The 23,040-nt window shown below is 31.2% G+C and overlaps 4 protein-coding genes across 14 annotated transcripts in view; 3 read left to right on the plus strand and 1 right to left on the minus strand.

The window, feature by feature from the left end:
* LOC129908277 (uncharacterized) overlaps positions 1-4,606 on the plus strand; it is a 28,866-nt gene extending 24,260 nt beyond the window's left edge. For 5 of the 11 annotated variants that reach the window (XM_055984666.1, XM_055984668.1, XM_055984670.1 and 2 more), the window contains exons 7-15: positions 11-486; positions 547-662; positions 729-864; positions 1,171-1,446; positions 1,539-1,610; positions 2,777-2,965; positions 3,030-3,469; positions 3,530-3,754; positions 3,821-4,586. In XM_055984666.1, coding sequence (XP_055840641.1) covers positions 11-486; positions 547-662; positions 729-864; positions 1,171-1,446; positions 1,539-1,610; positions 2,777-2,965; positions 3,030-3,469; positions 3,530-3,754; positions 3,821-4,007 — 2,117 coding nt within the window. In that variant the 3' untranslated portion in view covers positions 4,008-4,586. Of the gene's footprint in view, positions 1-10; positions 487-546; positions 663-728; positions 865-1,170; positions 1,447-1,538; positions 1,611-2,776; positions 2,966-3,029; positions 3,470-3,529; positions 3,755-3,820 lie in introns of all 11 variants that reach the window. The other 6 variants (XM_055984674.1, XM_055984667.1, XM_055984676.1 and 3 more) reach the window with 6 other exon arrangements.
* Positions 4,607-9,020: 4,414 nt separating this feature from the next.
* LOC129911783 (polyamine-modulated factor 1-binding protein 1) lies at positions 9,021-13,316 on the plus strand. Its single transcript, XM_055989703.1, has 7 exons — positions 9,021-9,967; positions 10,027-10,203; positions 11,891-12,041; positions 12,101-12,262; positions 12,315-12,652; positions 12,708-12,951; positions 13,013-13,316. Exons 1-7 carry the CDS (start codon positions 9,153-9,155, stop codon positions 13,145-13,147), a joined length of 2,022 nt encoding a protein of 673 aa, XP_055845678.1. The 5' UTR covers positions 9,021-9,152; the 3' UTR covers positions 13,148-13,316.
* A 2,174-nt stretch (positions 13,317-15,490) lies between these two features.
* Positions 15,491-16,525, minus strand: LOC129910224 (uncharacterized). The gene is made up of 2 exons (XM_055987506.1): positions 16,450-16,525; positions 15,491-16,376 (listed from the first exon to the last, which is right to left on the minus strand). Exon 2 carries the CDS (start codon positions 16,369-16,371, stop codon positions 15,601-15,603), a length of 771 nt encoding a protein of 256 aa, XP_055843481.1. The 5' UTR covers positions 16,372-16,376; positions 16,450-16,525; the 3' UTR covers positions 15,491-15,600.
* A 1,870-nt stretch (positions 16,526-18,395) lies between these two features.
* LOC129911467 (26S proteasome non-ATPase regulatory subunit 12) lies at positions 18,396-20,210 on the plus strand. The gene is made up of 2 exons (XM_055989280.1): positions 18,396-18,515; positions 18,583-20,210. Exon 2 carries the CDS (start codon positions 18,639-18,641, stop codon positions 20,112-20,114), a length of 1,476 nt encoding a protein of 491 aa, XP_055845255.1. The 5' UTR covers positions 18,396-18,515; positions 18,583-18,638; the 3' UTR covers positions 20,115-20,210.
* Positions 20,211-23,040: the final 2,830 nt, after the last annotated feature.

The following is a 23,040-nucleotide window of genomic DNA, read 5'->3' on the forward strand; positions in this document are numbered from 1 at the left end:
ATGTTTCTAGGATCCATGTTAAGAATCTCCAATACAACAGCTCATGTATCCAAACGTCAGATGTGGAATGAGCCGGCTATTGATAGGAAAACTATCACTTTCACTCGCCATCGAACTTTCAACTTGCTTGGTTGTCGTATTGAAATGTTGCCAAGGGGTCTGGCAAGAAAGAGATATTTCAGTCGAAAGTATCCAATGCAATTGATAATTAAAAACACCGATGGACAGTCTTCGGAAGATACATTTACCTTTGTTAATAACAAAGAAGAAAAGCCACTTAAGCGTCCTTCAAGCAGCAAGAGTTTGGATGAGAAACTCTTGGAAACTAAATCGAATAAAAGTTCTGATGGCAAAGACAGTTCTTTGGCGCCAGCTAGCATTCCACATCAAAATTCTATCGAATCGATTGATGACCGTTCTGAGAGAAATGGTCAAACTGAACCAGAAAATGATTTAGACTTTGCAGCTACAGTTCTAAATGCTGATGTGAGATCTTTGAGAAATATATTGAATTTATTTATATTTTGAGTTTGGTTTGATTTACAGTTACAGGGATTACAAGAGAATGTCCCAGATCTTGAGTTGACCGAGGTGACAGTGCCTTGTGGAGATGAAACAAGAATTTTACTATTTGCTCGAGGAGATCGTGAAAAAGAAGATTGGTAACATGACTTGATTTATAGTAAAATTGAATTTTGTTTTTAATTTATCAAAAATGTTATTAACAGGTATAGACGATTTGTGGCAGCCAGTGTGGGTGATATCAATGATCAGGATCTTCATTTGCCAAATGTTGTTATGGTATCAGAAGCTGATATAAAAGCTGCTGCTAAAGCAGCTGCAATATTACCAGAAACTCAAAAGGTTATTTCTCAATTAATTTTCCCTTATAGCAACAACTAATAGTTTCGTCACAATATAAAATACGTTAAGTTGATAGTTCCCAAATTTCAAAAAATGTGTTTGTTGAAAACAAAACGTTTCTGACTGACCCTAAACAAATTTGAATTAATGAAATATTAGTTGAAGAAAAAATGTGAAAGAAAGCTATCGCACCCGAAAGTTGTATTTTTTTAAATTGTGACCTTATTTTTCTCAAAACCTTCAAATTGCTTTATCAGAAATCTTTTAAATCTTAATTTTGTATTTTTCAATATTTGTTGTACTTAGAACAAAGAAGATACATCTGTAGCTGACGATTCAAATACAAATAATGACAATTTAACAAAATCAGAGAAGCTGCTGGATAAATCTGACAAACCTAAAAAACGTAATTCAGCGCCCACAGACAAAGCTGAATCAACTGATGCTGAATCAACAGATTGGGAAAAAATTCCCAATGATTCGCAAGGATCTTGTGGTGATGAAACTTATGAAGGTTTACTTATAAGCACATGTGCAGCACGCAATCCAATTGAATATATTCGATTTATGTCACGTTATCAGGTAATTGTTTAATCTTATTTTTGTTTTGTTTGTTTTCTTTGATTTTGTTTGCTTATTTTTTATTCTTTTTTGTTAAATTAATTTATTTGTAGAAAGCTTGTAATCAAACACGCATTCCAGTTTTTAAAGCTCCAAATTTGAAGAAACAAAAAACCCCAACCAAAGTATGTTGTTTATTTATCATTTATTTAGTTTTTAATTTAATTTATAATTTTTATTTATTTTATAGATTTAATTTAATTTTTTAACGACTATTTTTTTTTTCACCTCCTTGTCTAAAATACTCAGAAAAAATTTCCCTTAAAATATAAGCCCTTAATATTAAATACATACCCGCCCCCACGTGTGAAGATTTGCCATTTAAAATACGTATACTTGAGTTTTTATTTTTTAAAAGTTTTTAACCATTGAATTATAAGAAGTGACACCGAAAGTTTCTCAAGCGCTACAAATTTAATTTTTGTGGCTATAATATGTATTAAAAATATCCACAGCAAAAATGCAGCTTGTGCTTCATAATTTTATTTCTTTAAAAATTTATTTATTTTACTTTGTTGATGATGTTCCTGCATCAAAATAATATTCAGATTTACACACAAATTGGATACAAAATACAAAATAGAGCACGTATACACCACAGTGCATTTGCACAACATGCAAATGATACGAATTTCAACTAAGGCCTTGGTGCCAACTCATCCAAATCGAAATTAAATAACACTTGCAATTGAAATAATTGAGCAATTCTTTGTCGTCAGTGTTAAAATAAATAAACGGAAAAACAAAATCTTTTCAATTTAACCTCGAACCTCGTAATTTCTGCTATTTCAACAAGAAAATTACACAGTTTAAATACGATCTACGTAACTGTAATTTAAACCGATGAAAAAATTGTCTTTTGTGACCTGTCCTGCTTCACCGGTGTAAGTTACAGCCACTAGCCACTTTTGTAGATCGTTTAATCCTGAGTTATATTTTATCTTTTTTTTTTGTTCAAAATGCATCTTTGGTAACAGAAAAATGTATGGAAACTTCGCTTACCAATTCAACAACTTAACTACTATCAAAAAAGACAAAAACAGAATTTTGAGAAATTGAAATTCTCGTCGAATTCAATTATAAAATTCTTGAATTAATTTTTCCTGATTCTAGAATCTGGCTTTTTTGGAACATACAGATTACTCTGTACTATCTGAAGATCTCATTTTATGTAACTACGATTTTTTTTAAGTCTTGGCCCTTTAATTACTCTTTAATAGTTTTTCAATAAAATATGATCAAACACTTACAATTTGTTTTATTTTTTAATACATTTTAAATCTTTCTACAGAATCGTCGTGAAAAACGCCAAGAAGATGAACTATGGAAAGGAATTGATCAATCTTTGTTCCTTGGCCCATGCGGTAGTGTAGTATGGGCCAATGTACTAGTTGGACGTGTTCTCTTCAGTTGTTTAAATGATCCAATACTTTTGAGTAAAATTCAAGATTTTCTTCAAAAAAAATTGAGTTCCATTAAGGTAAGGATTCATATATTAATTTCTATAAGTCAATTTTTTGTATGATATATGATTACTATTATAGCTCCCTGGTTTTATGGAAGATGTATCAATAACTCAAATATTTTTGGGTGATACCCCACCATTGATACATCGTGTCTCGCAACCGGTTATTGATGAACGTGGTACATGGATTGATGCCGATTTAACATACGAAGGCCTTATGCACATGACAATAACAACTAAACTTAATTTGCTCCGATTAAAGCGACAGCATACAAAAGTTGTTGTTTCAACTACAACTGATCCAATTGGATCATCACCACTAAATGGTATCCCACCAATGGGCAGTTCACCGCCACCAACACTTGCCGAAGCTGAGCTAGCTGCTAGCAATACCGATCAGCTTATTGATGAAGTTCTAACCAATTGTGCTATCTATGACAGTGATGCCGAAAGTAGTGGTGCTTCAAGCTCTGAAACTGGTAGTCCAACTATTGGATCATTGGAAAATGCTTCTTCAGAGTAAGATTTTGATTTTTTTTTTAGCAAATATGATGTATTTATGGATTTCTGTTTTTGAAGCACTCAATTTTTTAATTCTTCACCTGGCAATGCAAAACGTTTATTCAAAATTGTCGATCGTATTGCTGCTTCCAATCTCTTCCAGTATGCCACTGAGTTGTCATACGTTCAAAAAGCAATGGAAAACATGAGCACAAATATTACTTTACGCGTGGATTTGAAAGGTCTGGTTGGGCGAGTAACAATTAACATTCCACCGCCACCATCAGATCGTATCTGGTTGGCGTAAGTTTTTCAATTTAATGCATATTGATAGTCAATAATCAATAATTTAACTCTTTTTTTTTGTAGTTTCCGTGGACCACCGAGACTATGGATATCAGCGACCCCAACTGTTGGTGATCACACCTTCGATTGGAGTGTCATTACCAAAGTAATTGAGAGCAAACTCTGTGAGGAAGTCAACAAATATCTAGTTTATCCAAATATGATCGATGTGATTGTTCCATTCCTTGGTCAATCTACATACAAGGAATAATGAATTTGCATTCCTGAGTATATCAATAGTTTTCCAGTGTGATAAAATACTTGATTAGGACAGACTTTCTGATAATGATGATGAAATATTTTTAATACATATGATCTCTTTCAATCCTTTTCTCCTTCTTACTAATTAACAAAAAAAAAAAAATGAAAACTATTTATCTATACAGTTCAAAAACTTTCCATTCGATTTATCACTAACTGTGATTTTTTTTAAAATAACTTATCGTTCTCTCTTATCTATCTAGTATAACTTTCTCTACACAAATATTTTTATTTTTTTTTTAGAAAAAAAGATTTCATACTCTTCTTCAAACTCGATTTAAAGTTTAAAATACATAATTTTTTAATTTTTGTTTGCTTTATTTAAATATTTTTTTACTTGGTTGTGTTAAATAATGTTGAATGTGATTATTTTGTTTCTCTAGTTATCAGTAAATATCAGTTCAAATCTATTAAGTTTAAGACATTTAATTTCAAAGAAAAATATGTATTTTTTTTATTAAAAACAAACCACATTTCTTTTGTATAAGAACCTAAATGTTTTTTTGTTAACTATAAAATTTATAATTTACCAAATTTTTCTAGAAAGAAGAAAAAGAACAAAAAAAACAAACAAATAATAATAAAATAATTAACTACGAACAAAAAATGTAGATTTTCAACATAAATACATATATGCACTATTGTGTTAGAAAAAAAAAAAACAAAAAAATTATGATTTATTTTTTACTAAACTTGCACTTAGGTATATACACGAACTTATTGTTTATTGTCTTTTTTATACACAAGGATAATTTTTTTGTTTTTAGTTTTTTTTTTTAATAATTTTAGTAATGGTAAAGAGAATTTGTATTTTATTTTATTTGTTTTTTTTTTTTCTTTTTTTATTTTATAAAAATAGAGATAGTTTTTAAGATTATACATAAAAAACTAAAACATTTACGGTTATTATTATTATATTTCTTTAGGTATAACGGTGCTTCGATTGAAGGTTTATATAAAAAAAAAAATAGAAAACTAATTGAATGATTTAATAAAAGTAAAATGCCTATTTATTTTCAATACCATTTAAAAAGAGTTTTATTTTTAGGGGGACTATTTTCTCTGAACTTTAATTGAGAATTATGAAATGAACTTATCTGTTATCTCATTTCATTCAATTGAGTTTAATTTTTTTTACATTTCAAAATATTCGAAACAGTCTTTTATCTCACTTACGAATTCCATTCATTTTATGTGAATTTTTGATCATATGATTGAAATTTAAAGTTTTATGTTTTATTCGTTTTCGATAATTCGTATCGAGAATTTTCTACGACTCTCAAAAAAACTTAATCACAAAATCCGATCGTAGTGACGATTTATTATGAAATTTTCCATTAGGAACGGATTCTGTGATTGTTTTTTCGGGAGTCGCAGCAAATTTCAAATACGAAAGGAATTCGAGATAGGACCGATTATCAATACTGAAAGCATGACACAATTTCGAACCTCCATTGCAAGACTGGTGTATATACAAATTTTTCCAAAACTGAGTGTTCAAAATTTCGTTTAATTTTAAAAGTTGATACAACAATCACACATGATATTACGATGATATTTATGCAAAACAATAACGGTACCTCTAATAGGTATACCAATTTGGTAAAAGTTTTTTTTTTTTATTTTACCTTTTTGTTTTGCTTCTTTAATTCCATTAAAAACGCAATTTTTATTTTTATTGTATCGATATATTTCGAGGGCTTTTTTGCCTCATCATCAGGATCTAGTAATAGGTGTGTTTTTTTGTTTATCTATATAGATTTTGTGCAAAAAAACGACATCGAGATTTTTGAAATCAAAACAATTTACGTGTTAAAAACAACAAAAACTTTATCTGTATAGATTTTTGAAAAATCCAGATAATTATCCAGATTTTACTTTCTCTCGATAAAAACAGTAGTGCCAAGGTACTTTATTTGTTGTGTTCATACAAAAATATCTGAAAATATTAACAAAAAAAAAAGCGGAGAAAACGAGGTTTGAAAAAAACTCTCATAGAAAAAAATAATCAAAAATTTGTTTGACATGGTTGCATTGAAATGTTAATATCTCGAGATATACGCAATGCACTTTTCAGATAAAAGTCTTAAATGGATCCTGATAAGATTGTTGAACAGATATGTATATAAAATTACCAAAGTTTTTTCGAAAAATTAGAAATAAAAATAAAAAAGCTTTCACGTTTGATTTTTAAAAAATCGAAAAAAAATTCAATATGGCTACCTTCAAACGCTTATAACACAAGAACGACGCAACTAATGTTAATGGTCATGGTCTTAAAATGTAGCTAAGAATATACAGATAATTTTTGGTTTTTGTGAAAAAAACAATTTTTTTGAATCCAACATGGATGCCATGGCCATATGAAAATTTTTGTTTGCATCCAACATGGATGTAATGGCCTTCCCACTTCGGAGTTAAAATAAAAAAACAAAAAAAGCAACATTTTTGGCAGACAGCTGCCAAAGTATATGTACAGTGGTGCCAAATGTTTGCATGGATTTCAAAAATCCCGATGTCGTTTTTTTGCACAAAATCTATATAGATAAACAAAAAAACACACCTAATAAAAACATGCGTTTAATACTAAAATACATTAATAAATTTATAGTTATACCTACCAAAAATACTAACAATAAATTAATGATTTAATTCGTATCTCTTTTCTTATAAAAATTATACAAATTAAATTTTAACAGACATTTGTTTTGATATAAAAATTTTTTTAAAACATTTATAGAAGTATTTAAAGTACAAAAATATCTTTTTTTTTCTTAAAAAGTCCTCAAATGTTTTTGATACCTTTTGATAAAAAGATTTTTATAACTGTAGCTCCCATAGAACAGTTTTTAAATTTCTGACAACTGTGAAAACCGCGTTTTTCGAAAACGATCAATTGTTTTTGAAAAACGAAAGAAAATGTACCACAAATTCAGTACAAATTCTTTCGCTTTCCAAATTATATGAAGCAAACCGTTCCACTTTGGGGCTTGTCCATATAGAGAGCAGTGATAAAAAGGTCATTTTAAAATAATATTGAACTAACGCGAAATTTTGTTTGTTTATCTAAATAGATATTAAATTATAATATTTTTTCAAAAAACCGACTGAAAAAAGTCGAACAAAAACAAAAACCGAGCGAGACAAAAAAAAAACTCTCAAAAGACTTTCATTCCCTCTCCAACTCACCAGTTTAGAACTCTTATAAGAAAATCAAACTAAGAAATGTCGGTTCCCAAATACTTAGCTTAGGGATTTTCTTCTAAGAGTTGCTTTTTTTTGGTAAAATTTGATTCATATTTTTTTTTCTCTCCTTTCTCTCCAATCTTGTGCAAAAAACCGAAAACCGGTTTTTCCAAAAACCGGTTTTCGGCTATAGGATGTGGTTTTCGTTTGAAGAACGAATTTAATGTTTCTTATTTTTGTTTTCTCTTATACGAATATGTGTTTTTTTATCTGGATTGAGCGAAATTCGGCTGAAATTCTTGAATAAATTTTAGCTTGGCTAAATTTTGAGGAGAATTTTGTATGGGAACTAAAATTTAGCTTGATGTTCGTACTGTCTACTTATATTTCGAAAACTGAACGAAATATCGAAAAAAATTAATTCAATCTTCTCACTTCCCTCAATAGCATTGGGCCCTATAGTGAATATCTAGAGGAATTTGGACTTCCTGAAAATATTTTTTATTCTAAATTGATTTCCAATGACAAAATTCCTCTGAAGAATTTACAGCCGACACCACCTATAAATTCAAAGGGGAACCCATCAGTCTGTTTTCACTAGATCCCAATGAGATAATTTCGCAAATGAGGTCAGTTCAGATTTCAAATTCAATTTTTTTTTCTATGGAGTTTGACATTCGAAATGAGGAAAATTGCGTAATTATCTCATTTGGGCTCAAGTGAAAACAGGCTATTCCTACCAAAATGTGTATTTGTGTCACTAGAAAAATCGTCGAATCTAGATCTTGAGAATTGCGATCACGAAATGCTTTTTTTTTATTTTCGGATTAGACTCTCAGTTTCAATTGGAAAACGACAATAAATCCAGGACTTTTATTAAAAGTTTTAGAACAACTGGAAAACTGTGTTATTTTTCCATATAACAGCCCTGTTCTTTTTATAGAAACGCCAAATGCACAACACCATAAACAAAAAATACCAAGACTGGAAAATTTCGTACGTCTTTCCCCGCAAAACCCTTTTGTGTACAGTGCTGTCTGTGAATATATGTGAAAGCCACCACGTTGGTAAATGACGTTAACACGCACACATTTATAGATTCACGACATTCACCACACAGCGCACACGAACACAACGATAGGTTCACGACATTCACCATACCTCGCAGCTTGTAGGCAAACGTCAGTTGACCGCCGAGTTTCCAGTCTTGGTATTTTTTGTTTATGCACAACACCATAAACAAAAAATACCAAGACTGGAAACTCGGCGGTCAACTGACGTTTGCCTACAAGCTGCGAGGTATGGTGAATGTCGTGAACCTATCGTTGTGTTCGTGTGCGCTGTGTGGTGAATGTCGTGAATCTATAAATGTGTGCGTGTTAACGTCCATAAACAAAAAATACCAAGACTGGAAAATTTCGTACGTCTTTCCCCCCGAAACCCTTTTGTGTACAGTGCTGTCTGTGAATATATGTGAAAGCCACCACGTTGGTAAATGACGTTAACACGCACACATTTATAGGTTCACGACATTCACCACACATTTGACACGAACACAACGATATGTTCACGACATTCACCACACCTCGCAGCTTGTAGGCAAACGTCAGTTGACCGCCGAGTTTCCAGTCTTGGTATTTTTTGTTTATGTTAACGTCATTTACCAACGTGGTGGCTTTCACATATATTCACAGACAGCACTGTACACAAAAGGGTTTTGCGGGGAAAGACGTACGAAATTTTCCAGTCTTGGTATTTTTTGTTTATGGCACAACACGAACCCCAAATAAAAATGTTCTTATTTTGTTGTGCTTTTCTTGTCTTCTTTGTTGTTGATTTTATTTATAAAAAATAACCACTGAAATGCAAAATAACCAAAATAAAAACATTTATTCCAATATTTGTATAAATGAGTGATTCAGATGATACAGATATTTTGCTATTAATTCCACCAGATTTTTTCCTATCAACAACTCTATCCAATAGCCGACTGAATGATAGCTTTCCTGACGAATACATTAGCAGTCGCAACAGCAACATGTCATCCTCCAAATGGGAACAACTTCCACCACCAACACCATCCGCAAATAGTGGAGCAAACTATCATCAATTCCTTCCAACCACACAACAAATCGAATTGGCCAATATCAATGCTCGATTAACAAACATCGAGCACAATAATTTCTCTCCACCATCCGACTTGTCCACAATATCCAATAGCACTCATCACAATGGTGGTGAGAAAAGGACAGTTCCACGAGTGAGTACAGTTACTCATTCAACTCCAAAAGATCACTTGCATGAGAATTCACGAAGAGGTGAAGAGTATCATGGAGTTCTTAAAGAAATTGATCATTTCTTAGAGGATAGGAAATACCATTCGTCTTGGAGTGCAAATGGCATTCGTGATCATCACCAAGTTGAACACACGGCTTCTCTGCCAAATGTTCTTGTTCGATTGCCAGAAGATCGAACTTTTCATGATCCTTTGCCAACTCTGGCGCCGGTTCATGAGAATCTTGTTAGTTTAAGTGAAATGTGGAGCAAAAATGCACCCGGCAACTTGACTCTCAAAGAAGAACAATATCGTCGAATGCATTTAGAGAAAACAATACAATCTTTGCAGAGTAAGTTGCTGGAATATCAGCAAAAAATCTCTGTGGCTTTGGAAGTTGATAAAGCTAAAGATAAAGCATTGAGAAGTGCTCAGAATGAGAATAATAGGTAAGTTACTAGAAGATAAGTCATTATCTTATAAGATAATAAATAATATTTATTTTCAGTCTTAATCAAGAGATCAAAAGACTGAAAGACACAGTGAGTAAGATAGAAAGTGATCATCAAAGTTTAGCTGGAAAGTATGAACTAGTTCAGAAGGAACTAGCGCAAGCATTAGGATTGGCAGCAAAATTTCAGGATAAAAATGAAAAATTGGAAAGTGAACTACAAAACTGTTCTAGGTTTGTATAAAAACAAAACATGTTTTTAATTATTTTGTTCAATACTTGTTTAAGTTTAGTTAGTATGTATGCATAAGTAGTTCATATAATAATTTACTTAAGATGGCGTTCATAATCCATGGTGGATCTGTCATCAAGCCTCTCCCGCTAGCTTGCTTTCCAACTGAGCGCGCCCCCTTAAATAAGGTCTACCATCGGTATTCATACGTTCCACATTTCCTAGCCATTTATTCCACTGCATTTTAAGCTTTCTGACCAGGACGATTTTGCTGTATGTCCGTATAGCTAGTGATCGAATCTTTTCTCCACTCTCCGCCAGTGCTAACTAAGGAATTCTATTCGGGGGAACCCCATAAAATTTTCAGCCTTTGTAGATTTTTAGATAGCCAAAATTCTAGCTGCATGATAAGGCTAAATAGGGCCGACACTCAAACTTTCAAATATCTCTTTTTTTCACTGTTTTACAAAGAAAATAAGCTCTAGCTCCCAAGCTGCTCACTTATTATAATACAAAAAAGGAGTTTGCTTAATTTTAGTGAAGGAATTACTTTGCCTGACCTGGCATCACCTCATTCCAAATAATGAACCATGAACTCAAATACCATAAATATTTTGAGAATTTCGCAAGAGCTTTCTCGAAATGTCTTTTTCTATTTTCTGGTACTCGCGGTGCAGACAAATTAAAAGTTTTCGAAAAAAGTTAAATTTTGAAAAAAAAAAACATATCATTCCATTTTTGGAAACTTTTCCTTATATTAAAAGGTTTTAATTTTTCTTTGGTATATCTAAAATTTAAACGATATTTATCAAATAAACTCAATAGAATTTGATTTTACTCATGTAATAGTGATAAGAACTAAACCATTTACAATTGCAAAAATCTGGTGTTGTACTTTACCTCAAAAGTTCGATCCTTTAGACCTATCAAATTCTAGCAAAGGAAACTCAAAGAAATTTTCTTTGTTAAGAATTAAATAGAGATTTTAAATGCATCCTTGAGTTTTCTATGAAGTTATCCGTTATTAAGGTATTGATAGTTAAAGTCAGGTATTATGGTTTTTGCTTTGATGGCCGATTTTCCAGTCTAAAAAAAATCATAAGAAAATTGAAGCTAAATGGCTTTTCTACAAAAAAAATAATGTGCGATTATGCCATTTAAAAGAAAAATATTTAATACTTACATAAATCTTTTAACTAGAAAAGTTAGTTTTCACATGTTTTTTGTTTTATCATTGTGCAATAATTCTTCTGTGCAAATATTCACTGAGATGCAACCTATCGAAAATCAAGAATTTTTGTTTGTTCCTTTAATTTTTTGGGCTAGTGTATTTTCTAGATCCTCAAAACCGCTGCGGTTACGACTGTCAAATAATGCGTTTTGATAACCCATACATTATAATTTCTGTGCGTTACCTAGATTTGGTAATGTTAAAAGGGTTGTGAAGAAAACTTCATGTTTTTACAAAAAGAGCGTAAAGCTCAAAAAGCCTAAACACGCTGACACACCAGTTTTTTGGAAGGTTTAGTGCGAAATTCCAAATTTTAGTTCTTTGCTACCAATTAGACCATTTTATGATTATTAGAAACGGTCAAACATCAAAAATACTGAGAGAAATGATGGATCAACACGAAGTTCTTTTTCCGTTTAGAAATTATTTTCTGTGAACCTTTTTTATGATAATTTTAGAAAAACGTCAGAAAATACCAGTTCGTATAAAAAGAAAATTGAGGAACTAGAAATTATGTTACATTCCTGTAAAAAGTCTGAAGAGTATTCTACAACTGAACTAACTAAAATGAAAGATCGTCTTGTGAAGGCTGAGCATAAAGCAGATAAGGTAAAAATGAATACAATTTAAATATTAGTACTCAACATATTACTGATATTCGTTTACAGGCTTCTAACCGTTGTGAAGAAATGGAAACCCAATTGGAAACTCTAAAAAATTATAAAGAGCAAGCACAAGAATTAATGCAAAAGCACAAAAATCGTGCAGACAGCTTAGAAGAACAGAAAAAGTCTCTCAATGAAAAACTTTCTTCATTGACCGAAAAAGAAGTAAATTCATTTTGAATGTTAAATTAAGATTCACAAACAAATTACTTTTTAGGGAATATTGCAAAAAAAGCTTGAAAGTCAACGTCAGGGGTTAAAGCTTCATTACCAACAACAACTTGAGATTGTTGTTGCTCAGAAACTAAAAGAATTCCAAGGTCAATTGGATAAAGTTGAAGAAACTCTTAAGCAAGAGGGACGAGATCGAGAACGTTTAATTGCCGAACGAGCAATGAAACAAATGGAGTTAATCAATGAAAAGAATGAACAAGAACTAAATTTACTACAAGAGAAACACGAAGAAGAAGTAGAACTCTATCGAATTCAATTAGCAAATGCATCGAAAAAAATCGCTGATCTAGAAGCTAAGCTTAGTTCTTACAAAACAAGAAGGTAATATAACAGATTGTTCATTTTAAAGTTTTACGAAATGCTATATTTTTTACAGAGCTGATATTGCAGAAAAACTACATAGCGTTATGGAAGTTCAATGGCAGAAAGCATTAGAAATTCTAACGAGTCCGAATTCTTCAAACCCACAAGCTTTAGGAAATAAATCAGTTTCATTAGAAAATGTTCAGAGCACAGCTGAAAATGAACAATTTGAAACACCAAAAACAAGTCGACAACAAAATAATCAAACAACAGAAGAACCATTGCATATGGATCGGTTACAGGCTTACATTGAATTGGTAAAAAACTTTCAATTTGATTTTCAATTGAATAAGAAACTCAAAAATATCTTCCTTTTAGCTTTTGAGTAAATCACCGGAAGATATTGAAAATTTAAATGAACTTTTATCGAAAACTAAATTGAATACAAGTGGAAGTAAAAATAAAAACCAGCAACGTTCGATTAATAATGGTAAGCCTCCTTGGAAAGGATGAACAAAAAAAAAATGCATAGTTTTGCAGATAAATATTATTATTAAATAAGTGCCTAATTTTGCAGCAACAATCATTTAAAATTTAAGAAAAAAAGAATTTAATAGAAATATTGGATGTAATATTATGATACATACATAATAGGAATTATGATTTCCTAAGACTGAATTTTTGATAAAATATATATATATTTTGTATCTTTAAAAAATATTTTAACATTTAACTTAATTATGATGTTTAGAATGAGATACCTCTTGTTATAAATCAAAACTTTTTTAAGATGATATGCAAAAAAAGTTAACTGATCGATATATATCTCATAAATGGTGAACTCAATCTACCAAGGATGGAATCAAACTCATATTGAATGCTCTCTATATGACAAAACTCGTTTTGATATTCCATGGTATCTCCCGAGCTCATTTCATATTAGAGAGTCAAAATATATTAGTTTCAGATAAATTATTTTTTCTTTTAATATAGAAAGTCTCCATTTAAAAAGGATTAACGTTGATTTTATAAATTTATTGAGGTAGGTGTGAAATTTGTTGAAGAAAGAGCCGACATCGGAAAATCAAAAACTAAATATATATAAGGAAAGTCTGGGATTTAAATTGGAGTTGCTGAAGACATTTGCGTTCATCAATCAACAGATCAAGAGTGCAAAAGAGACCATTCTAAAATGAGGTTCTTTTGAATGTTCCAAAATGTTCTAGAGGTGAATCAGATAGTTTCAAATTCGAAATATGAAAGCTTTGTTGATCAAAATTTTATTTTCATCAAGTTTCGTGTGAATATAATGACATATTAATTTTCCATTCAAAAAACAAATTTTCTTCAAGATCTCGCTTCACAAAAAAATATTATACTTTGAAATCGAGTCCGAGTTGCTCTTAAGCTGGGACTCTGAAATCTTGCTCATTATAGAACATGGCCATGGTCGTTTCCATAATGTTTTTGTATTCTGTTTCTGCAAAGAAGCTCAAGGTTGCACTAAGCTTTGTTGGACATTTCAGCAAGTTCATTTTGAAAAATTTTGTGCACCAAATAAATCTAAAAAAATTTAAATGGGGATTTCTTCTTCAGTTATTTATTAACGATATTAATACAGTTTTGGAAATATTAGATCGAATCTATTTCAATTCGGGCTTAGAACAAGTATATAAAAACTTGTTATTTTTGTTAAGTTATTATATGAACTTTAATGATTTTGTTTAAGTATACCCCGTTATTCTGCGGTGAATTGAAACTTATGAATTAGTTTATATATTTCTTAAACCAATGCAACAAAAATTGGGTGCTCTTACGTGCTCTTTAGAGAATTGAGTGTCAATTAGTTTTTCAATTTCTGATATAAAAATACTCCTTACACTATGCAATGTTTTTTATTTTAAAATTAAATTTACTGATGTTATTAGTGTATTTTATGTTGGGTGATCTTAATTAAGGTTGGGGAATAGAGAAAAGAAACAGAGAATTGCGTATCAGGGATGAGGAAAAATTTGAGAAAAATAATGTCCACAGGCCATTAATCAAATTTATGAGTTTTTGACGAAAAAATAAAAATAACAAAAATTAGGTTTATATTGTATTTTCTTGTAGGAATATTCATTTTTAACAGAAATAATCATAAACAAAAAATACCAAGACTGGAAAATTTCGTACGTCTTTCCCCGCAAAACCCTTTTGTGTACAGTGCTGTCTGTGAATATATGTGAAAGCCACCACGTTGGTAAATGACGTTAACACGCACACATTTATAGATTCACGACATTCACCACACAGCGCACACGAACACAACGATAGGTTCACGACATTCACCATACCTCGCAGCTTGTAGGCAAACGTCAGTTGACCGCCGAGTTTCCAGTCTTGGTATTTTTTGTTTATGGAAATAATAACAAAAACCATAAAAAATAATGATGGAAAGGTTTTTGATGAAAATACTCCTATGTCCGTTGTTGTGAGAGCTTTGTTCGCATTTACCTGTTTTAGTGGGGTACTAACAGTTGAGTATGCCTGATAAAGATCACATTACATTATATTTTAATCTAATCCGAAGATAAACTAGAAGCACTGCAGCTTGGGAAACTTAGTCCATCGGATGATACAATACAAGACATTAATATACAAAATACAACACAGAAAGACAAAGAAGAGACAGAACATATAACACTGAACTACATGGCACCTTCTGAGCTCGAACCCACGAAGCCGGCTCTGAAGTCAACTACATATTCTTCTGTGTCATGGCCACGTGCTTGATACAGATCAAGTGATGATCCCATTCATATTTTATATGCATCAAAATTGTTTTACTTTCAAATAATTTATCTACTAAAGGTCTTACAGATAATTTATTTTATTTTTTACAATACAAATAATTACACTTTAAAGTTTGAATTTTTTTAAGTCATTATTCTATTCTATAGATTTGATACAACTCGAATCGCTACTTAACTTCCTAGTTTAACTCGTTTCGGTAAACTTTTGCTAACAGGTTGTGTCATAACTTGCGTTGGTTGTAAAAAATCATCATCATTATCATTGGCATCACAATCCGTCGAATTCTTCTTCTCCTGTTGTCCTGTAGTTTCCTCAGGAGATATGCCAGCATCTTCAAGTAATCTATTCTTTTCGACAAGCAAATCTTGCAATTCAGCTATTTTGTCCTTCTTTGAATTCAAAAGCAAAGCAAACTTGTTGAGAAGATTCTTTTCCAATTGATTCTTCTCTTCCAAGCATTTTTCTACAGTGCTAACCATCGTTTGATATTTTTCATTCAATTCTTTTGTGGATTCTTTGCATTGAGACAATTCTGCTCGTAAAGAAGCTATCAAATCAACAGCTGCCAATCCAAAATCAGATTTCAATTCAGGATTGGTCGTAAGATCAAGTTCCAAATATTGAATTTGGAATTGATCTTTTTTTATTAAATTAAATTTATCATTTTCAACAACATATTCAAAATGTTTGGCACCGCCATTTGTTGTTAATGCTTCTTTACATTCATCAAAGAATTTTTCATATGGAATTTCTAATTCTTCAGATGATTGTTTAAGATCATCGAAGCGAACATTACCTTGCCATTCCTTGGATCTGTGTGTATCAAGGATTTGTAGATTGATATTATTTGTGTGCCATTCTGTTTTGAGAATGAAATGCTGGTCGGGTATGGTTTGTGGGACTTTATTTACAAATGTTGTTGTTTGTGTTGGTAGATCCATTGGAACTATGTTTTATTTAAATAAAGAATACATGTTTTTATATTATTTAGGATAAATTAAATGCAAATGTTTAATTACCTTGGGAGAAATCAAAAAGAAACAAAATTTGTTTAAAAAGTTATGATGAAATATCCTCAAAATGACAACGAAAACAAAAATATTTTTGAACTGTCAAAAAAAATAAGTTCCACAAATTACAGTGCTGTCGAGTGGATGTTATAAGTACTATTATAGCACTACTACCAAGCCCTTTTCCATTGGAGGTGGTAGTTTACTCGTGAGTAAAAATCTAGTATAAGCTGCGTTCCTTTGGAAATATTTATCTACTTTTTAGTACTTAAAACTACTTTGATCTACTTTGCTATACTGAAAAAGTAGTTCAAAGCAGCTTTAAGTACTAAAAAGTAGATAAATATTTCCAAAGGAACGCAGCTATAACAACTACACATTTCTATCCTATCTCCTCGAGTAGAATATCATGTGTTAATTGTAGTACTGATCTACCACCTCCAATCGAACGGGGCTAATAAAAAACACATTTGATGCCGGGTAAGGTTTTCAGCAATAACGATTACAAAAAGGAATTACTGGCTGAATACAATGGTGTAGCTGTGGCTGTAGCTTGTAGAGCAAGTTGAAGAATTCTCAACTTTTTGCTCAGCTGCCGCCAACTTTTGTTGTTGTTTCCCTCAGTAAACTTTTGACAGTACTACAAGCTACAGCCACAGCTACACCATTGTATTCAGCCAGTTAAGCGTAGTACGCAGCTGAAGCGAAACGAAAAATTTTAAAGTCTCCAAAGTCAACAGCGGACATGTCACCGAAAAAATACCATCGAGTATTATGTCAAAGTAAAAATAATAAAAATACAAAAAATGACAAAATTCAAGAAAAAACATCAGAAAATAAGTTTTAAAACAAAATAAATTAAATTTCGTCCAAGATTTCGTTGCGCTATTTTTGTATGGAAAATTTCGTTTCGCTTCAGCTGCGTACTAGGCTTTAGCAAAAAGTGAAAAATTGCAAAATCATTTTGTTACAGTTTTTCTGACCGCAAAATTGATGCAGAAAGCTTATTTCTTTGTTTTAAAAACCATTTTTGTAGTTTTTTTCCCAAAAACAAATCACGTTAGAAAGAAAAATTAGTTCTTCACTTTTGTAAACTTCTCTTTTGCAAAAAGTTTAAAATTTTAAATATATTTTGCGACAGTTTTTCGATCGCAAAATGAAAAACAATAGAGGTAATCACGATCCGGTGCAACAAAAAGTTGAAAAATTGCTAAATTTTATTTTTCTACTAGGTACTATATAAATACAACAGACAATTTTTGCACCATTGTATTATTTTTTTGTAATAGGGTTATGGTATAGCAAAAGTGTAAAATAAATTGTAGTCTGTATATTTGGGTGTTTTAAGGTATAACTACAACGGCCACTTTTGGCAAAGAAAATTTTCAAACTCATTTTGGGAGTTTTTTCGACCACAAAATTAAAAATAATGATGCAAAAAGCTTATTTTTTGGTCTAAAAATAATTGTTGTAGTTTTTTGCAAAAACAAATAGCGCTAGAAAGAAATGCAAAATTTATTTTTGGAAATTTCCAACTTTTTCATTGTAGTTAAAGCCAATGTATGGCTCAAAAAGTGAAAAAGTTAAAATTTTCAATCTGCTTTTCTGATGACTTCCTGAAGTAGAAAAAATACAAAAATGTTGCAGAAAGCTTATTTTTTGGTCCAAAAAAACAATTTGTATAGCTACTCTTTTAAACAAATAAATTGCGCTAGCGAGGAAAATGTGGCCAATGTTATTACCGCCTTAGAGTTTCATCGTCTAAACTACAACAAATACCATCCACAAAAATCGAATAGCATCACCCTGTTGACATCAAAATACAAAATAAGAAACAACATGATAAATCACGTATACAAAAAAAGGACAAATATACTACCTCAAAAACCAAAGTCTTTTTAAAAGAAAACAACCATATAACTATCATCATATTCTGTACCCCACTGTAATGTAACAAAAAGAGACAACACCATATTTGTTTGAAGGAAACGAAAAAAAATTATCATTCTCATTCGTCAGTGTCTGACTTCGCTTCATTATTCGGCAAAATTCTTTGTATTCTTTGCAAAAATAAGGTTAATTCTTTTAAACAAATCTAAAAACTACATAAAACTTATAAAATAAATAAACTATATTTACCAGGTATTGAATAGCTTTTGTGCATATTTTCAAGAAAAAAGAAAAAAACACTTGCAACAATGGATAACTACATGTTTGACGGCGGTCGCATCACCAAAATGGAAGTTGACTATCAACCAACATGCGATGAAAAAATTCCCAAAGCCATCGCCCAGGCCAAATCCAATCCCGATGAATTCCACGCCGCTATCGAAACAATGTTGCAATTAGAAAAACAAACTCGCTTAGGTGCCGATATGGTTTCCTGCTCTCGTGTTTTAGTTGCAATTTGTCAAATTTGTTTCAATGCTGGCAATTGGAATGCCCTCAATGAATTCATTACTCTCTTAGCTCGTAGAAGGTCTCAACTCAAACAAGCTGTGAGTAAAATGATTCAAGAATGTTGTAGTTATGTTGACAAGACTCCCAACAAAGCTGTCAAATTGAGTTTGATTAATACTTTGAGGTCAGTGACTGAGGGCAAGATTTATGTTGAAATTGAAAGAGCCAGATTGACAAAGATCCTGGCTGACATTAAAGAAGCCGAAGGAGATATTGCTGGAGCTGCTGCTGTAATGGAAGAACTCCAAGTCGAGACTTATGGTTCGATGGATAAAAGGGAAAAGGTTGAATTGATTTTGGAGCAAATGCGATTGTGTTTGCTTAAAGAAGATTATGTCTCCACTCAGATCATTGCTAAGAAAATTAGTATTAAATTCTTTGATGATCCCAAGCAGCAGGATCTAAAGGTCAAGTTTTACGACTTGATGATTCGTCTCGATCGAGATACATCGTTTTTGAAGACTTCCCGTCATTATCAAGCGATTGCTGATCCAAAACCAGTCGAAGTGAAGGCTGACAAAGAGGAACCCGCTCCAGCAACTGGTTCTCCTTCGAAAGAAAAGGAGAAGAAAGTAGAAGAAGAGGTTGTTGCAAAGCCACCTCAATTAACAAAAGAACAAATTGAAGATCAAAAGCAAAAGCTTAAATTGGCAGTTGTCTATTGCATTTTAGCGCCTTATGACAATGAACAAAACGATATGATGGCTCATTTAGCTAAAAACAAAACTCTTGAAGACATTCCTGTTTATAAAGAGATTCTCCGTTTGTTTATGTGCAAAGAATTGATTAATTTCGATGCATTTGATGCTGAATTTGGTTTTATTCTCACAGAGAATGTTATCTTTCAAGAGAATTCAGTGCATGGCAAACGTTGTGCAACTGAGTTAAAAGATCGTTTAATCGAGCACAATATTCGTATTATCTCGAATTATTATTCTCGGATTTATTTGAAGAGAATGAGTGAATTACTTGTTTTGCCAACTGACAAATGTGAAGAGTATTTGTCTAAGCTAGCAAATGCTGATACAATTCGAGTTAAAATTGATCGTCCGGCAGAGATTGTTTATTTCACAACAAAGAAGACTTCATCGGATATATTAAATAATTGGGCACAGGATACTAATCAATTGATGGCGCTAGTTAATAAGACTTGTCATTTGATTAATAAGGAAGAGTGTATTAACTCGGTTTTGGGAATGGCTGTTGAAGCATAATTTATAATTCAATTTTGTTTTTTTTTTCTATTTTCTTGCTTAAGTATAGCCAACAGTAATGTTGGTTTATTTGTAAAACAAATATAATAATTTAAATAAAAAATTAAAATGTATTTTTTGAACAGGCGTATATTCGCTGCTGTTCATAGGAAATTATTGTTTTATTTTTCTTGTTGATAATTACGTCTATTTGGTTTGCTGGTTTCTTATTGATTTTGGTGAGTGCATTTATGCATTTAACACTTTTTATAGATTTTCTCATTACACTGGTCAACAAAATTGAACTTTTTTTTTTGCCACAAGAACCAAGATATACTTTTCTAAAGGTTTTCAGTGTGCTGAACTCGAATCTGGATTCAAAAAAATTTGATTGGCCTCCGTTTTTGAAATATTACCGTTATAAAATGCTAAAAAACGTCATTTGGGCTGTTTTCGAGGTTCTGTTTTTATGTGGGGTAATTCATTATAGACAAACTTGTAACGGCGATTATAAGAACAAATATTCTTCTTTCAAAAATATTCAAGATCGATATTTAGGCTTATGGAAAATAACAGAATATCATATTTTATGATTGAAATGAAAATATAATTTAATTTTTACTACATTGCACGATGCATTAACAATACTAATATTTCAATATCATACACTCTTAATGCAATACAGCGAAACGTCCATAGTAAAAGGTTAACCTTAGATTAACTTTCTTTCATTTGATACCATTTTCATTAATGGCCGCGAAACGTACAAAATGCCCATTCTCCTTTATTAATGGTATTTATTTATTTCACAATATTACATAAACCGTTTTTTTTGTTACCCTAAAAATTAAAGAATTCCATAAAAGCGAAAAATTTAAATTTCAAAAAACTTCCCAGCATTACCTGGGGAAAACGACAAATTAACGAATGAATTTTGATATTTTGAATTCAGATGATCCAGCAATAAGTTTTGAAGGGTACCGCAATTCTACTCTTATCCGAATATCACGTAAGTCGTTTTTACTAAAACGACAAGAAAGCGACTTGCTCTGAGGGCGCCAATTTGAGTTAAATTAGAAATTTAACTTCGGAGTTCTCCAACCTCTTCTCCCCTATGGTTCGATAATTGCTTTACCTTAATTTCCATTTTTGCTTTCAGCAAGTCGTTTTTTGTTGTTTAAGTACAAACGACAACCTTAAATTTTATATAACATTCTTCGAACATAGTACATACTTTAATAAATAGAATAGAAACTGTGCCGTCACTAAACATTCACGAAAACATGCCTTATTTAGTACGATTATGTTTAATAATTAGGAAATTAAATTTATAAAAAGGAAGCAATAGAAATTATAAATACACACGAGATTTATAAATTTTAACAAATTTTTTATACATGATTTGCTGACTTTGAGAATGTTTTGTTGTCCTCAAATTTGGCAAAACTTAAAAGTAAAATCGAGTGGAAATCAGAATATCCGTTTCTAATCTGTACGGAATCAATTTTGATTATCGTTTTCAAATTAGACCGAAACAGACGACCGTGATCTGAAAAACTAATAAATTTGTACGCGTATTTTGAATTTCTTTCCAGTTTTGAATTATTCCATGTCTAAGGCCTAACAGCATGCAATTGTCGTTGTATTTGTTTCCTCTATGAGTTTTTAGGTTTGCCTCTTATTTTCGCAATTTTTCTTGGTTATTGAAAAACCAAATGTAAAAAATTCTATTTTAAACTGATTTTCTATAGAAAAAATTGCTATTGTATAATATTAAACGCCTATAGAAAGTGAATTGTAATTAATTTCATAAGAGCTAAGTTTCGTGCAAAAAGATGTTTGACTTATTAATCGACCTTAAAAAAGACATGTATGGCGTATGAGTACTTTTTTTATACGAAGGGTAATTCCATGACAAAGTGGACACGAATTTTAAACAAATTATGCAGTTTTTTTTACTTTTTGTAATAGCAAATTACTATTTAAAAACGGTAACACTTTATGCAAGTTGCAAGAAAAGATTCTTTGTTGTATTCCCTTATGGATAGAAATTAAATTCAAGGAGAATAAATAATCTTAAAGCATTTTTAAAGCATAAGCTGCCAACTACAGAAGAATTTCACATGAAAATGACGGAAAAACAAGCCCACAGAAAATTGGATGAATCTAATAGTGACCATGACAATATGCCCTCGTGATTGCTAAAATAAATTAACATTTAAGCAAGCTTCGTTACACAATATTCGATTTAAAAAAAACTTGAGTGAAAATGCATCTTTTCTTTACTTTTGGAACCACAAATCGCAGGTAACATGAGTTACCAAAATAATGTAGCGTGAGTTACCTAAACATTTTAAAATTTTTCCTCGAAATATCGAATAAATGTTTCGTTTTGTCACTGATATTAAAAGTTTGTAATTTTTTATGTATGGAATCTTCATTTAAAACAAATTAAGATTCTTAATTTCGTAGAAAAAACTTCATACTGTGGGACTCTTAAATCTCGTGTCCGATTTTTGTAACGTGAGTTACCATCATACTTTTATTTATCCCAAGCAAATACTTAAATTAAAGAAAATTTGTTTTGTTAATTATGAAAGTAATAGTTATGCTCCGTTCATGGATAGTAATTTCGTATCAATTTATATTAAAATTAACAAAAAAAAAATTATTTATGTATCGGAAATTTTTGTGAATGTAACGTGAGTTACCATGGAATTGCCCCGAAAGAGAAAAACTCGTTCGTACTATCGCGAATAAAAATTCCCCGGATTTTACGTGTGTAGTGCACATTGAATCAATCAATAGAAGCAGGCCACCTCACCACTACTCACGTAAACATTATTTAAAAGATCTAACACAATTACTATAAGATTCAGATTTATAACTTCAAGCAACAAATTCATGTACGAGTATTTTGAATTTCTTCCCGGTTTAGAATTATTCC

Source organism: Episyrphus balteatus, chromosome 2 (genome assembly GCF_945859705.1).
Source record: "Episyrphus balteatus chromosome 2, idEpiBalt1.1, whole genome shotgun sequence".
NCBI classification, from domain to species: Eukaryota; Metazoa; Arthropoda; class Insecta; order Diptera; family Syrphidae; genus Episyrphus; species Episyrphus balteatus.